General features: G+C 32.4%; 1 protein-coding gene across 1 annotated transcript; it reads left to right on the forward strand.

Annotated features, from left to right (window-relative positions):
- The first annotated feature begins 3,209 nt into the window (after positions 1-3,209).
- On the forward strand, positions 3,210-14,589 carry LOC115986018 (glycine-rich protein 5-like). The gene is made up of 3 exons (XM_031108889.1): positions 3,210-3,263; positions 14,105-14,178; positions 14,295-14,589. The coding sequence occupies exons 1-3, from the start codon at positions 3,210-3,212 to the stop codon at positions 14,587-14,589; spliced, it is 423 nt and encodes a 140-aa protein (XP_030964749.1).
- Positions 14,590-17,162: the final 2,573 nt, after the last annotated feature.

The following is a 17,162-nucleotide window of genomic DNA, read 5'->3' on the forward strand; positions in this document are numbered from 1 at the left end:
GGATGAAAAATGTAGTGGCACATATCATTATGTTTGTTTGTTTGTTTTTTTTTTTTTTTTTCCCTAGGTAAATGAATTTGTCATCCATATTCTAATGTTATCTGAATGTATCTTAATAGAGATGGCCAAAACCATTGGGTAATGAGTATTCAACGTGGAAACCGAAAATAATTTATGAGAAATGATATGTTTATAATATTTTCACAATATTTTTATAACAAATCCTAAGTGGCAGACTGTTATTGTTGGGGTAAAAAAGTAATCTTAGTGTTAGGTTCAAATTTGAACCAATAACAACTAACCATCTATGATTAGTAGTGAAAATATTGCAAAAAGTTATGGAGAGTTTGGTTAGATGTTTTCCAGTCTGTTTGCTTGTTGTCTTATTTTTTATATCTTTAGCAAGTTCTTGGTGTATATGGGTTGTTGGCTGGCGTACTTATCAAAGAGGAACAAATTCTATATTAGTTAAGAATCTTGAGACCATATTAAGTAAAATATGTTACGCATATAACATGATAAGCATATAATATAATAAGTATACGGAGAGATATAAATATAATTTGGCATTTTTCAAGAAAAATATGTTAAAAAAATTTGGCATAAAATTATTGATATACTTTTTTAAATATAAATACATTAATCTCTATATTATAATTATTTAGAAATTTCTCAACAATTTAATTTGAAATAATCTACTCAATAAATAAAATTATTTTAACTATCTTGACTATATCAACAATATCACCAACAACGTATCAACCAAATTAAATATAAAATAAAATAATAAACTTACTTGCTATTTGTCTATTTTAGTCTAACGTTTTTTCTTGAGGAAGTTAGAATATTTTAGTCAAACTTACTTTTAGATTTTTTTTTCTTTGAAAAATTACATTTTACCACCCTAAAGTATACCTTTGATTACACTTTGCACCCTAAAATTTTCGAATGCATGTGAAAAACTTGATGTCGAGGTGTAAAGTTTAAAAAGAGTCATAATTTTAGAATAAAAAACGTGTATTAGAGAAGTTAGGGTGCAAAGTATAATTTAGGGTATATGCAGTTTAAGTTGGTAAAATGTAATTTCCTTTTTTTACAAAAGAAGGTGGAATATTTTAGTCGAACTTACTTACTATTTGCCTGTTTAATATATTAGTTATGATTTTTAAAAGGCTTTAACTATTCAATCAATCCTTAAAGCACTATCATATGTGCTAAATGTTATATTTTTAATATTTATGTTGCGTTTGATATTGGCTAAAAAAGTCAGCATTTTTTACTATTTAACTTATTTTTGCTATTATTTAGCTTATTTTTGATACTATTCATGGGTCTCGTTGCACTTTTTGGTACTATTCATGGGTTTTCCTTTACTATTTCAGCTACCTTTTAGCTTTATTTACAATACTTTCAGTAAAAAATTTTTAGTTTTAGCTAAATAAGCTATTCCCAAACAGACTCTTAGCACACAAAACACCAAAAACTATGCATCATGAGATGTGCCAAATCCCAAAATGTTTTAGGACATACTACAATATCCTTCTGCTAGTAAAAGGGTATTGTAGAATGTTCTAAAAATTTCCATTCTTATTCCTCCTCTCTCCTATTTTATCTCTTGCATCTCTCTCTCTCTCTCTCTCTCTCTCCCCTCTATGCTTGTTTACCATCTCCTCTTTGATCGCTCTGTCTCTCTACCTCCCTTAACAACACTCACCTCAGTCTTGGTTTGAAACCACCACCGATCAAATATCTATGTCACCAATTGCAAATTTCATAAAAGATAAATCAGACAATCACGGAAGAGTGTAACAAATTATCAATTTATATTGATTAATTATGTGAAAGTGAATACAGTTCTCTATATGACTCTTTACAATGGAAGAACACAATAAACTTCTTTGATTTGATTTCCCCGGTGCTTTATGATCCAAAGGGCTACGAATCTTGATCTTGAATTGTGCTTTGATGTCTCCAAGTTAGATGTGTGGGATGTATTTGATTTGCCGTTGAGGGCCATTAAATTAATCCAGAACTAGATCAAAAGGAACTTGAAGGAAAATCCTAACTTTGATTTGAAGAAGTTGAAAGGAGCCTTGATTTTGAGGGTGATTGTAAGTTGTTTGGCACCCCACACTGCCTAACAAAAGGATAGTATCCCATTTTAATTTTAATTTCAATGTTAACGTTTTAAAGAAAAAAAATTAAACACTTGGCATTTGATTTTGGAAAAACATTTTGTACAAACAATATATATACATATCGTGTGAGTATTTATCAACGCATAAAATATCATGTGAGTATTATTTGGAAAGAAATATATACAAGCAAGAACATGTGAATAAAATATGTACATATCAAAACAAACTATATTGCAAAATTTAAATGTATACATAATCAACATGAGAATAATATATTTACTACATATTTACCCTGTGAATATGCATATTTGACAACATAAAAAGGAGAAGAGATGAAGGATATCACCTTATGCATTTAAGCCCATTTTATTCTTTAACGCTCCGTTTGTTTCGAAGTAAAATATTCTCAAATGTAAAATATTTTACAAGTAAAAAAGTTTACAGTAAAATATTTTCAGTAAAACATTTTCAAGTGTTTGGATTGTCATAGACTTGAAAATGCAAGCACAAATCAGCCACCACCAACCACCATTGGGTGCATGCACAAACCAAAAACAACAGTACCAAATCCAGATTGGGAAGAAGGAAAATAAAAGGCCATCACCGTTGCTGCCACCAACCGGCCATCATCAACACCGGAACCCACCCCCGACACCATACCTAGCCGCCAAACTCAAAAGAAACCCCAAAAAAACCTTACCCAACCACCAAAACCATACCCAGCCACCAAACTCAAAACAAAACCCAGCAAAACCATACCCAACCACCACGACAAACCATCGATCACCCAACACCATACCCAACCGCCAAATCAAAACAAAACCCAGCCACCAAAACCCAAAACTAAATCCACCTACCAAACTCAAAACCAAACCCACTACTGACAACCCACCTATCCATATTTGAGAGATGCGGCTTGAAAGATATTAGGAACATGAGGAAGAGTGTAGAAGGGAGGAGAGAGAGAGACACAACAATCCAGATTGACGATTGGCACTGCACTTACTGCCGCAATCTCTATGCTAGAGACATCGATGCCGACCACCTCACCACTCACCAGTAGGAGTCCCAATGGATTGCCAGAGAGAAAAGAAGAAAGATGAGGGAGAACTTGAGAGTGAGAAGGTATAGTAGTCGTGAGAGAGGGAGAATAAAAACTGAGAGGGATTGAGTTGTGAGGAAGTGAATGTATCGGGTAAGAGGGAGGACAGCAAATGTAAAATGTTTTACCAAAATTTTAACCGTAAAATATTTTACACAAATTTTCCTAGATTGATTTGGTTGATTGAAAATATTTTACTTTTGATAAATATTTTATTGCAAAACAAACAAGGTAAAATGGGAAAATATTTCCCTGAAAATATTTTACATTGAAACAAGCGGAGCGTAAGTTTCATTCTCATGCATAAACACAATGAACTCAAAACTTATTAGTGCAAAGGGGAGGGGGAATGTGTTGGCTTAGTAGGAGTCTATTGATTCAATGGAAGTAAATCATAGACACAAACCTCAACAAAAATTTGTAATTCAAAAAATCCAAACAATGCATGCAAAAAGAACCTTAAGTTTTACCTTTGGAGAGATAAGCAATTTCCTTTGAAGAAAACCTCATGACTTTGGGAAAAGGTTTGTTTTAGAACAAAGGTTAAACCTTTTGGGAAGAGAACCTAAAGAAAGGGGCTTCTCTTGTTTTTTTGGGTTTTTTTTTTTTTTTAGATTTTAATTTTATAAAAATGGTTATTCTTTGATGAGAAAAACATGAAGAGGCAACTACTTTACAACTTTTTTTTTGAAAACTTTTTTTGAAAGAAAGAAGGTTTCCAAACTTTTGGAAAGAACATTCCCAAGATTAAAAATTAAACCATTTAGGAAAATGGGTTTTCTTAAAAACGTACTCTAAGATTAAAAACCATATGTAAAAGGAAATTAAAACAAAGGAAGAACAAACTCATTTTTTTTAGAAAAGAATTTTTAAAACCCCAAAGTTAGGATCAAAACATTAAAAAACTTTAATTTTAAGAAAATGGTTTCCATGGTTTTCTTAAGAAAAAGAGGGGTTTGAGGTAAAAATTCATAGTTTTTATTCATCTTTTTAGGTTGAAAACTTTAATTTAAAAGGAGTTTTAAAAGAAAAAAAAAAAGTATAAGATTAAATCCACTTTATTTTGGGGAAAAGATATTCCCATTTTTTTTGAAAGAAATTACCCACAACTTAGATTAAACCATTTAAGAAAGAAGGGTTTTAAGAAATGAGTTTTCATGGTTTTAATTAAAAAACCATGGTTTTAATGAAAACCATGGTTTTTATTAATTTCTTGTGTAAAAAGGAAGAACCAGACTCGACCTCTTCGTGAACAGGGGTTTTGAAAGTGGTAATTGATAGGGTTTTTTTTTTTTTTGAAAAGGTACCCTATTGGAAGGATTTTTGCTAAAAAGAAATTCAAAAGAAAGTTGCATTCTATTCATTGGAAAGACCAATTTTAGGAAAAAGTGGATGGTCATTGGAACTTTTTTTTTTTTTAATCTTTTGGAAAAACACACTTTTAGAGGTTTGTTTTAACCTAGGCTTCTCATTATATGGTAATCTAGATTATATGGAGTTTAGTTATGGGGATGGGAAGGTGTTTGGCTCCCAACCCCACTCGACCAGTAGGCTAGCCTCCACTCATTGTGTTCCAAATCCTAATCCTATCAAAGGGTCTTCTAATAGGTTATTCTAAACTCTCTTTCTCTCTCTCTCACACACACACACTAACATGTATCTAACATCCAAACATTGCATATTGTCCCTAGTGCATAAGAAACCTACCATTCATCTAACATGGCATTCACATTCAATTATCTAAGGGCAGCAAGTATATCACAAGGCAGTAGCATCATTAAAGCATTGACACAAATCATCCAAGTATTCAAGCATGACATCATGGTATCAATTAAGGAAATTCACCATGTTCATCAAACAACTCATTCTAACCAATCAAATGCATGTTCATATTTATATGCATGACTTACCTTCCTGACCTCACTGCACCATAGCACCTATACATCAATGCATGTTCATGTTCATATGCATGTTCAAAGTGTTCACAAACATAAACCCTAATCATGTCATCTAAGCTAAAACAAGTAAAAATTTGTTATTTCTATTGAGCTAAGACTTTATCATGCAAGATCTAAACTAAACAGAATTTAAAATGTGCATTTAAACAAAATAAAAAGCAAGAACAAGAAAATCTAGGTTTTCGAGATAAACCTATGTACGCATGTAGAAGCCTACATACGTAGGATCATGGAGGTGCATATGCATCAATGAACTTGCGTACGTATCCCTGCCTAGAAACGCCGCATGCACACACCAATCAAAATCTAGTCTAAACAACCTAACATGCTTTCTAAACAAACAAACAACAAACCTAAACTACACAGAAGAATGTTAAAGCAGAAAAACAAATATAAATACAACAAGAGAAAGAAATAAAGACAAATTCAAGTACCTCACACAAAAAGCTTTCAAAGCTTGATTTTGACAGTTCCCTCGGTCAATCTACAAAACAAAATACCCAAAAGGTTAGTAAGGGCCGTGAGGCCTTTTTATAGTGTTCAAAGAGGAGGGACGAAGCATCCCCAAGCGATGTGAGATTGCTTCTGCCACAATTTTATGTAAAAAAACTTTCCTTACAGAAACTTTGAAACCTTAGGTGCATAAACAAGCTCGTGTCCTTCAACTGAAGAGTTTAATAGCCAGGCCCTAGATTGGCCCTAGACCTTCAAGTGTTATCGTCGCTGGGGAATGGAGGCCAGTTGTAAGGGGTACAAAATAAGGTGTCTACAGTTGCCTTTTTTTAAAAAAAAATTCGTGAGCTCCGTTAACAGAATCAAAAGAAGAAGAGATAAAACATTTTGTTTTGATGTATGGCTTGGGCCCAACCCAAGCACATGGCAAACAACACGTATACATGGGGCAGGGTGTAGCTCCAAAGAGTTGCGTGGGATTCATATGTTTGAAGTCCAATGGGTTGTACTTAGGAAACAGGCAGCAACTAGCTCACTATCCAAGAGCCTAGTTTGCCAATTGTCAAGCAAAAGGCAAGCGACTCACTATCCTAGAGTCACTAAAAAAGAAAACCAAAGATGGTCAACAGCCTCAAACATCAACCAAAAAAAAACAAGGTGATCTTAAAGCTATCCTAGAGCTAGAAAAGGAACGTATGTATGGTGTCCATCTTTGTCTCTTGCCTCAAACTTCTCCAGGTGGCTTTCGCCTCTGTCTCAATCTCTTTTGTTTTAGGTATCTTGCACCTTAATCTCTATCCTTTTTGTTCAGGTGTTCCAAAATTCTAGGTTTACATGTTCAATTCCAAGAAGGATATGTACTCAAAATCTAGTGTCTTCTATTCTGATATCTAAAAAGTCTTTGAGGACTTTTGCTTGCATGTTCAATTCCAAAAAAGGATATGTGCACAAAATCCGATGTCTTCTTGTGGTGATGGTAGTCTTTATTTATCTAGGTGAAAAACTCACTCGAGGGGTTTTCTAAATGTTCTAAGGCTTTCTTGTAATTTTCAATATTCAAAAGGGTCCTTGTGTAAGCCACGGTTTACTGTGGATTTCCTTGTAATTTCTTTCTTGAGGACTGTTAAGCAAATTCTGATCTTTCTGACTCATTGGGGAGTAATCTTGTGACTTCCTAGGGAACATGGTGTGCAAATTGACATCCGTTGACCCATTGGGGAGTAACCATGTCATTTTCGGACTTTCTAGGGATCTCTTTGCAATTTTCACCATTTCTCAAGCCTCTAAGGGTTATTTCTATAATTTATGATGCTTGGCGGGGCAATTCTGGAATTCTTAATTTTCTTTGACCTACTGGAATGGTTTTGAGTTATTCTTAGTCTTTTTCTTCCTTTGGAGTCCATTGGGGATTGTTTGTGATTTTTAAACTTCTTAGGGGCTTTTCTGCTTATTTTGATTTTTTTTTTTTAATTAAACTACACGTAGTTTAGCAGAGGGGCTTAAACTACATATAGTTTAGCCAACAGGTGCCCTTCCTGCCTTTTCATTTTTCCAACAATTACTAACCATTTCTTCTTATTTATCTTCTTCATCTTCTTCTCTTCCTCTACAAAACCTACAGCTTCCCTCTCATTCCCCACTTCTACATTCTGCCTCTCAAATCCAAAAATCTCTCATCTCTCCTTTTCTTTCTCAATAACTCAAGAACATCAAATGGCTCCAAAACTCTCTCATGTCCTTTTTGGAGATAACATCATGGATAGGTGGCAAACGGCTCAGGGAGTCTCCCCCACTCCTTTACGGGCCTCGACAAGATCTCTCTCGGGTTTCACGAGCTAGGTCAATAAGTTTTCTCGACTTTCTCTTTTTCAAAATTTTCCTTCAATCTTGCATTTTAATATATTTTTAGCCCAAAAAATGCTTGAGTTTTGTTGTGTGGAGGATTTAGATGAAAGCCTTAGGCCGGAAAAGGGGTAGAAACATGTTTAGGATTATTTTTTACCTAAAATGGCCAAAGAACAGTAATGAACATCTTCTGGGTTCATGCTTGTGTACGTGGGCTCAAGGCTACGTACACGCCTTTAGGTTGTTGCGTATGCATGCCTGTGCCTTTGTACACATTCATGTTCTTAAGGCCTGCGTACAAAGTGTCAATACCTTGCGATCATCGACCGTCCTGGACAACAGCACGTGCTGTCCACGTGCTTGTGGATAGGGGCTTCGAAGAGAGAGAAAATGGTGGGTCTCCTTTCCACCTCCCCTTTTTGAGAATGGTGCATGCTTTTTGGGTGTGACTCTAAGACTATTGAGTCATTTTTATATTAGGGTTATGAAGTTGGCACCAATTATTGGGTTTTTTTTCTAAGGTGTGATTGGTCACCTGACTCTATATTGATTTTATAGGTTAAGAAAAATTTGGTTTTTCCTAATCCAAATAGATGATAAAAATTCTTGATTCTTGGATTTGAAAGTCTGGTTATGTGTAGGAAAGGTGTTAGGCACCCCACAATGCCTGTTGTGAGACAGTTCTTTGTTTTGATAAACTTTTAATTTTTGGTCATTAGCAAATAAAAGTGAGCTACTAGCAATAGCTTTCAGGGCTTTAAAAAGAAATGGGCTAAGAGGTTTGCATTTGGAAAAGAGTGTGGCCTTTATTGAAGCTTTGCTAGCACATTTGAATTACTACCAAATTTCCACAGAAAAAATTTGGCAGCATTTTGCCTTATTTTCATGGCTAAAATTCGACAGTATTTCAAGTCAGGTGTGTCGTAGCACACAAAATACTATTCTCACCAAGCTTTTGTGTTGAGAATATGGCAAGAAGATGCCACATTTTCACGGTGAAAATCCAACGGAGTTTCGCGTTTGGTGCTCTATGGCACACCGGCGAGGTTTCATGCCTATGTATACGGCATGCATTAAGATGCTTATCCCTTTGGAGGATTCCTTTAGGTGGTGAGTTTCTGTCTCTATATCTCATTGGATGGTGATATTTTGTATCCCATTGAGTGGTGAGCCAATCTAATTCTGTATTCTTAGTTAAATTCACCTGGTTAAATTCCTTTGGTGGTGAGCTTATCTACCATTTTTAATTCTTGAGTGTTTTTCTTATTCCATATAACTAGAAAATACAAAAATATATACATCCACCTTGGCCTTATTTATCATATCGAATAAGTGTGGGTTGCCCTATATGATTTCAGTATCTAATTTTGAAAACACTCTATATTCCTTAGGTGGATTCCTTTTAGTGACGAGTTTCAGTTTTTGTATCTCTTTGGGTGGTAATCATTTGTACCCCATTGAGTGGTGAGCCAATTCAGTTCTTTTGGGTGGTGATATCTATATATCTCTTAGGGTTTGCTTTGGTGGTGAGCTTATTTATCTTTTTAAATCTCGAGTGTTTTTCTTATTTCATATAACCCTAGAAAATATAAAAATATATACATCCATCTTTCTCTCATCTATCATATCGGATAAGTTTGGGTTGTCTCATACGATTCCGATATCCATAGGCATAGGAGAAGGGATGTAGTAGTTTAAAAGGAAGCATTTAGTTATAAGGGAAGAGTAGGCATAATTTTTTACAAAATGGAGAAGTCAAAAGTAGTAAACATATGAAAACTGTTGGATGGAGGAATAAGGAAAACAAAGAGTTTTTGATGATTAAAATTCATCTATCTTATCCATTAGTCTTATTTATTAGTTATTACTAATTGAAAGCTATTGAGTATAGTAAATGACTAATGTGGCATCTAAGAAGAGTGTAGTAAGTTAATAATGATGTATTTTATTTCAACAAAAAAAGAAGTAATTAAAGATTATGAAGATTGCAGTGAGATTATACTTTCAAGGATAGTGTTGCTTGGTAGAACCTTATACTCTTCCACATGAGGTCTGTACTTATATATATATATATATATATATTGATTATTCTTAAAAATTTTAAGAAGAATGAGCACGTTATTCTATTGTATCCATCAAAATAGGATAAATTGCAATAGCTTATTCATTTACAAGACAAAGCAACTTTAATCCCTAGAATCCATACTCAATAAAATTCATATTATACAATGAGAGAGTTACTTTTCAAATATGGCTAAGGATATGGCCAAGCAAAACAGACCGCCCTGTTGAAAATATATTACAGGCAACATATACCATTAATAAGCTTTTTCCTATTTTTTTGGATAAAGGAGAAATTTTATTATCAAAACAAACAAAATTTACAATGAAATCCAAACCCTAAAACAAAATCAACCCTTATGTGAGAGACCGGAAAACTTGGTGCTCTTGGAAAAGGGGTTAGGCATCGGCACCTTCCCTTTTCAAGATTATGTGTGGAGTCGCCACTTATTTTTTTATAAAAAAATTAAGGAAAAATACAATACAAATTCACATGTCCAGAATACCTGAAATTTCATTAATTGATAATACAAATACAATTTGGTAGAATATCTTTACATGGCTTTGGTCCTAAATACAATCTATGTAAAAAATACAAAGCTTTGGTCCTAGATACAATCTACCAAAACAAAATAAAGCACTAGTTCTACCAACCTAAAATTCTAAATTTCGGGGGCTAGGTTACAAGATAGGAAGGTGTTAGGCACCCACCTTGTCTAGATAGAGTCTAGTCTTCTAGACTCTAAATGACCATTTATATACCCATTTAAATGATGCATGACATTACAATGATGTATTGAAATCCCCAAATTTAAGATTAATTCATTCTTTAAGGATTGAAAATCTGCAATTTTTATTTAAAAAGAAACACAAAAATTGATGATATTTTACATTGAAGAAAAAAAATTTATATTATAAAAAAGAGGTTCAGATTCGTATTTAATGAAAATACAAATTAGTTTTTTTTATGCTGAAAAATTCCAGATCTGTATTTAATGAAAATATAGATCGGTTTTGTTTTAGAAAATTTTTTATATCTATATTTAAATGAAAATATAGATTGGTTTTATTCGGAAAAATTTTAGATCAGTATTTATGAAAATACAGATCAGTTTTTATTTAGAAAAATTTTCCAGATATGTATTTAATGAAAATACAATTCAGTTTTATTTAGAAAAAAAATTAGATCTGTATTTAATGGAAATACAGATCAGTTTTTATTCAGAAAAAATTTTAGATCTATATTTGATGAAAATACAGATCAGTTTTTATTCAGAAAAATTTTCAGATCTGTATTTAATGAAAATACAGATCAATTTTTATTCAAAAAAATTTCAGATCTGTATTTAATGAAAATATAGATCAATTTTTTCAGAAAAATTTTCAGATATGTATTTAATGAAAATATAGATCAGTTTTATTCAGAAAAAATTTCAAATCTGTATTTAATGAAAATATATATAAGATTTTATATTGTTCTTGTTTTAAAAAAAATAGTAATTAATTGTAGATATTGAAATTTAAAGGAGAACTAAATCTTAAACATGTTAATCAACTATTAAACAATAAATTAAACATGTGAACAAGACAGGAAAAAAAAAATGAACAAGATTAAATTAATAATGAATAAAATCAAACATACATTCCTGAAAATCATTGTACAAAACACATATTAAGAAAGAAAAGAATAAACAAAGAGTAAGAGTAAAGATCCACTTGCATGAATATACCCTTTAATGAAAGAAATACTTTAGAAATCAAAGAAATTTAATCTCTTTGAGATCTAATATATATTCACTTACGGAAAAGTAATTCTTAAAGCCAAGTCTTCTAGAACATCTTTAACATAAGGGGAGCAAAGAAGTCAGAAAAAAGGGCCCTAAATGTTGGGAGGTATCCCCTATTTATAGAGGTGTTAGTTGCTTAAAAAATAAGCTAGGTTCGCTTAAAAGTTAACTCCAATCAACTTAAAAAATAAGCAAAAAACGTATGGGGAAAATCCTAAAAAAAGGAGAATTGGATAAGCGTAAGTTGATTTTTCAAATCAGAACAAGTTTCAATATTTTGATCATATCTTTTTACTCAAAAGAAGGGAAATTAAAATTATACAACTTTTCTAGAAATAGCCTAGTTCGAATTTTGAGTTTTACTATGCCAAAAGTGCCCTAGAACGTGAATCTGAAATCTGCTACTTGATTAGCACGTTTTTGAAATGTTTTCCAACTCTAAAACTGTATTTGGACGAATTTTAGTGTTATTTTCATGATAAACCTCATCCCAAAGTGATAATTAGGATTTTTTAAAATAATTATTTTGAATATAATTATCTCAAAATCCTAATTATCTACAACTTTTAAATATTATTAGCTTAATTGTTTTAATCCCGTGCAACAAATCTCACTTTGAGAAAAATATTCCACTAATCTCACTTTGAGAAAAATATTTTAATAATTAACCAATCAAAATTAATTTCAATTAATCACACGTGATCGGTTTCACTCCCATACAGTACATGCAGACCGTGAGCATTTGATCTTATGATATATTTCAATCTGACGGTTTGATTCGAAAATCAGACATACCGTTGTGACCGTTAGAATCTCAAGATCATTTTTATGATATGCAATGAATGATTTAATGCATGTAATGCAACTATGATTTTTTGGTATTTGAAATGGTCATTTTGGTAACTTTCCAGAATTAAAATATGGGTGCAAAATCGAGTGTGTACACCTTGAAACACAAATCATTTGCAAATACTAACCTACAAACTTCCGCAAATACCACCTACCTTCTTTATAAGCAAAAATCATTACAATTCCAAATTAAAACAACTATTCCAAACCGCACAAGTAAATCACATCAAAACCAACGTTCAAAGCTCACAGCAAACCCACAACCGATTATGAAAATTGCAATCTTCAATTCAAACTTTGACATCAATCTTTGCTATTAGTTAGCAGCCATTTCTTCGATGCTGTAATTGTAAAAGTAAATTCAAAAAGAAAGTAGGTGAATAAATAGTTATTTGGAAACACACACACACACACAAAACAATAAAATCTTGATTTAAAAGAAAAAAATTGCTCTTCATTTTCATCATTCTTTTGAAACACACTTCTATGGACTACGTGAGCACACAAGGTGATGGTTGTGGAGTGAAAGAAGGAAACTAATCTAGAGTTTTGAGAGAGAAAGACCTCTCTGAAGAGACAAAGGTCACTAAAACTAAATACAAACTGATGAGTTTGAGCTTTTGGATTTCAAATATATTTCAAGTTTTTGAATCTTGCCTATTTATAAATTTTTTTTTTCCAGTTAATTATTTTTAATTAGAGTTAAATTTGTGTGGTTAAATCTAACATGGCTTTTCACAATACTTTCACAAGAAAATAAATTATAAATGGTAAGTTATTATTACTTATTAGTTCTAATTTGAATCCATAACTTAAATTATTTTTTTACCTACCCATAACAAACCAATAACTATCTGCCACTTAAAATTTGTTGTAAAAATATTGTGAACATAACATTTCTTGTTTTGTTTCATTTTGTCATTTAGGATGCTGAGTCAGAGTTGTTTTAAACAAATGGCCTTTTATTATTGGTTAGGACTAGGACAACTGTCCTCCATAGGTCCTAGTAATTCCTAGGAAAGAGCCAGGGGATGGAGCCACTGTTGGACTTGGCAGGTAATGCCCCCTCCCCTTTTTATTTTATTTAATTTTTTTATAAATATTATTATATGGGTATTAATTTTAGCAATTTTGTTTTATAAAATTACACTTTGCCCTCTTAACAATATCATTGGTTCTTTTAAGAGTATTGCTTTAGTCACAAACTTTTCTACAACATTTCTATAAACTGTTAAGGTAGCAAATTTTTATTAGTTCGCATTGGGCCCATCACTTACATTATGTTTTTACTTACCAATTACCACTCATCACATAGCAATTTGTAAAAAAGTTTGCAACTCTAGTATTTTCCTCGTTTTAAAAAAAAACTTATAGATCTAAAATTTAAAGTAAAATATACAAGCTTCAAAAAATTAGCTCAACAACAAAAATAACCAATAGTAAAACTAAAAACAAATTAAGCCTAATCAACCAATTTTACCCAAAACAAACAACTCGACCATCTAAAAAATTTTAAGCAAAATAATTTTTGTTCTTACCCAGCAAAAGCCAATCTCCCTTAATTCTAAGTTCTAGCTCTATCCCTTAAAGAACCCACTTTACAACACAAAAGACTATCCAACTTCTTCGAACCTTGTCAAACCCATACACGATTTCACCCAAATACAGTAACTCCAAAACTAAATTCCCAAAAAAAAAAAAAAACCAAAAAAACATTACCGTACCTCTAACACCCAAATACTCATAACGGACCAAATTGTAAAATCTGGGGGAAAAAAAAAGTCCAGACAGAGAGGCAAAGAATTACCCTCACCAGTCACTATATATGGTGGTAACTGTGATCGAGTCCGGGACCATTATACACGGTCTGTAGCTGTTTTAGTTCTTTTTGATTCTCTGTCTCTATATCAGACGATGTTTGTTTCACATGATCCTTCTCTCCGACTCTCTGAGGCGGGTTGTGTAGACGATTGTACATCATCAGCGTGAGGATGCTGGTTACTATTGTTAGAGCCAAGATAAACCCCAGCACAAGCTGCACGGGTTGTGGTTGTGGTTGTGGTTGACTTGGTGGTGGCCATGTGTTGTCTGGTGGTGACAGAGGTTTGGGTGGTGGTGGTGGTGGTGATGCACTGAAAGGCGGCAAATCGGGCAATGGTGGAAAAGGTGGGAGTGGAGGAAACTCAAATGCTGGCACTGGCGGTGGTGGAGTAAGGGGGGAAAATGGGGGGATTGGTGGTAGAGGTGGACGCAGAGTGAGGGGGGGAGATGGGGGGCAGGGTGGTGGTGGTTGTGCGATGGTGGTGATGGTGGTAAACAACATGAACAGGGCCAACGTGGTGAAATATTTGGATTTTGGGGGTGGAGGTGATTCAGATGAAGGTCGTCTGCTCTGAATCAGCCAAAAAGACATCCTTGTTATAGTTGCTTGGATAACCGTTGTACGGTAGGGTGGTCTCAGCTAATGTAAGAGAATGCTTTTCCTTTCCAAAACAGGCCCTTCACACTGGCTAACTCCTTTCCTTGTGGGCTTCTCAGTCTTATTCTATGGAGCACAGCTTATTATTGGGTACGTTTGGATTGAATTTATTGTTGCCTAAACTGAAAACTGAAAATATTATAGTAAAATAATTTTTAAATATGTGAATAGTACTGTGGGATCCATTTTTAATATTTTTTAGTATGTGAACAGTGCTGTGAACAGTGATAAACAGTACGTGAAATTTTTGTCCCTGTACAGTGAACCCATGTGATATTACTGTTCACGTGCAGGAAAAAAAATAAATAAAAAAATCTTAAAACGCAAACACCTACTCCGAAAAGCATCATTATGGTTGTTTTTTTTTTCCTGAATATGGAGAACAGCTTATTTATTGGTCAAACTTGGAGGCTTGGATGGGAAGGGCCATTCCAAGAATTTGGAGTCTAGGAGTGAAATCCTAGAAGCTGCATGGTGTGAAATTTTTTTCCTAAAATTACTATAAATAAAGGTAAAAATTTATTAAAATAGTATAGTGAAATTCATGAATAGTATTAAAAAGTGTAATAAAGCTCGTGAATAATATTAAAAAATAAGCTAAATAATAGCAAAAATAAGTTAAATAATAAAAAAATTAGTTTTTTAAGTTAATACCAAACCCAACTTTAAAGTCTATTTGAGAATAACTTATTTAGTTGGAATTGAAAATTTTTTAGTAGATAAATAGATAATTAAGATAATTGTTTTATTCTATTATTAGCTTTTGCATTAACTTTTTTATTTTTTTATTTTTTTAATACTCAAAACTGCAAAAAGCCTAAAATACCGCCTCAACAAGAAGCTCGTTCTTTACAGCCCACATGGGCAATTGCCACATGGGCCTTTATATTTATATTTACATTTTATTTTTATAAAGCATGTTGTGACATTTCGTGGAAGATAAAAATCATTGATATATATATATATATATATATATATATTTTTTAACCTATTACACCAATCAGTTTTTTGTGTGGGAAGAGATTGAATTTTAGATCTCTTATTCAACTATCAAAAACTTTAGCAGTTAAGCTAATTAAAACCTACTATTGATACTTATTTAGTTATTTTAGACTAATACTACAAAACAAATTTTTTTATAATATTTTTCTAAATTATTGATATAATAAACTTTTATTAGTTCTCACTTGAACCAACTTTTGACTTTTTTATTTTTTTATTTTATTTTTTTACTTATCAAGAATAATTCACTACATCAGGAATTAGTTTAAAAAAAAAAAAAAAAATGTAGATCTAACATTTTTTCTTATCCTATCTTAACAGATTAGTAGGGTAAAGCTACCGTAGTCCTCTCCCACACTCTTTCCCCATTGGTTTTGATTTTTTGACAGTTGGAAACTGATATTAATTGAGGGATTTTGAAATTCAAATTTTAATTTAGTCATTTGATATCAATAGTGATAACCAGAGAATTCGTTTAACTGAATGAGTTGATTATCTAGGATATGGTTCCTGTAGTTGATTTGGGGGTTTTCTGTACTTCAATTGGACTATACTCTAAGACTGGTTTCTATTTAATTTTGGTTGTATTCATTTTATTGTTGGTCTTTTGATATGGACTTCAAAATAAATGGGAAATCCTAGCTAATTGTCAAATTGATAGTTTCTGTTCATTAGGATTTATTTCTTGAGAGGCTTTTTTGTTGTTCTAAGGTATTGTGATCGGAAGAAATGTTTCTTGGTGGGTGTATGTAGGATGCAGCTGTTGGTGATTGTTTAAGGGCAAATGTCTCAGATTTCTTAAGTGAATATATTGTATATAGTATAACTTACTTTACTCTCCTTTAAAAGTTAACATAACTATTTTCTTTTTTATAAAAACGGGTTAACTTTTGAGTAGAGTTTGTGGTATGTTATATATTAGTCTTTGTCATGTGCTAACTATTCTAATAAGTATTATTGTCCAGTCAAAAAAAAAAAAAAAAAAAAACTCGACTACTTTTTTCCCCTTTTATTTTGCTTAATGACAATTTTTATTGAAAGTTGAAAAGGGAGTCAACAAGGAGGACTTCTCCATTTCCATTTTCTAATGGTCTTACAAAGTCCACTATTTCCACTAGAGGATAGAGTATTGATATTGTCATCGTTTTTGCTTGTGGCACATAAAATGGTAAAAAGGATTAGAGGAATCTACTTCCACTCGAGGATAGAGTATTGAGATTGTCATCACTTTTGTTTGTGTCACATAAAATAGCAAAAAGGATAAGAGGAATCTCAATTTAATATGAGAGAGAGAAAGAGAGAGAGAGAGAGAGGACAAAATTTAGGTACAGTACCTTAGATTTTGTTCTTTAGGTTCCTCTTTTAAGATTTAGTCACGTGACTACTTAACTAAAAAATACACTTACTTTCTATGAGAAAAAATCCACATAGCAAAATATTAAAAGAAAAATCTAAGGAATAGCACCTAAGTACTATACCTAAGTCTTA

The sequence above is a fragment of the Quercus lobata genome, chromosome 4 (genome assembly GCF_001633185.2).
Source record: "Quercus lobata isolate SW786 chromosome 4, ValleyOak3.0 Primary Assembly, whole genome shotgun sequence".
In the NCBI taxonomy this organism is placed as follows: domain Eukaryota; kingdom Viridiplantae; phylum Streptophyta; class Magnoliopsida; order Fagales; family Fagaceae; genus Quercus; species Quercus lobata.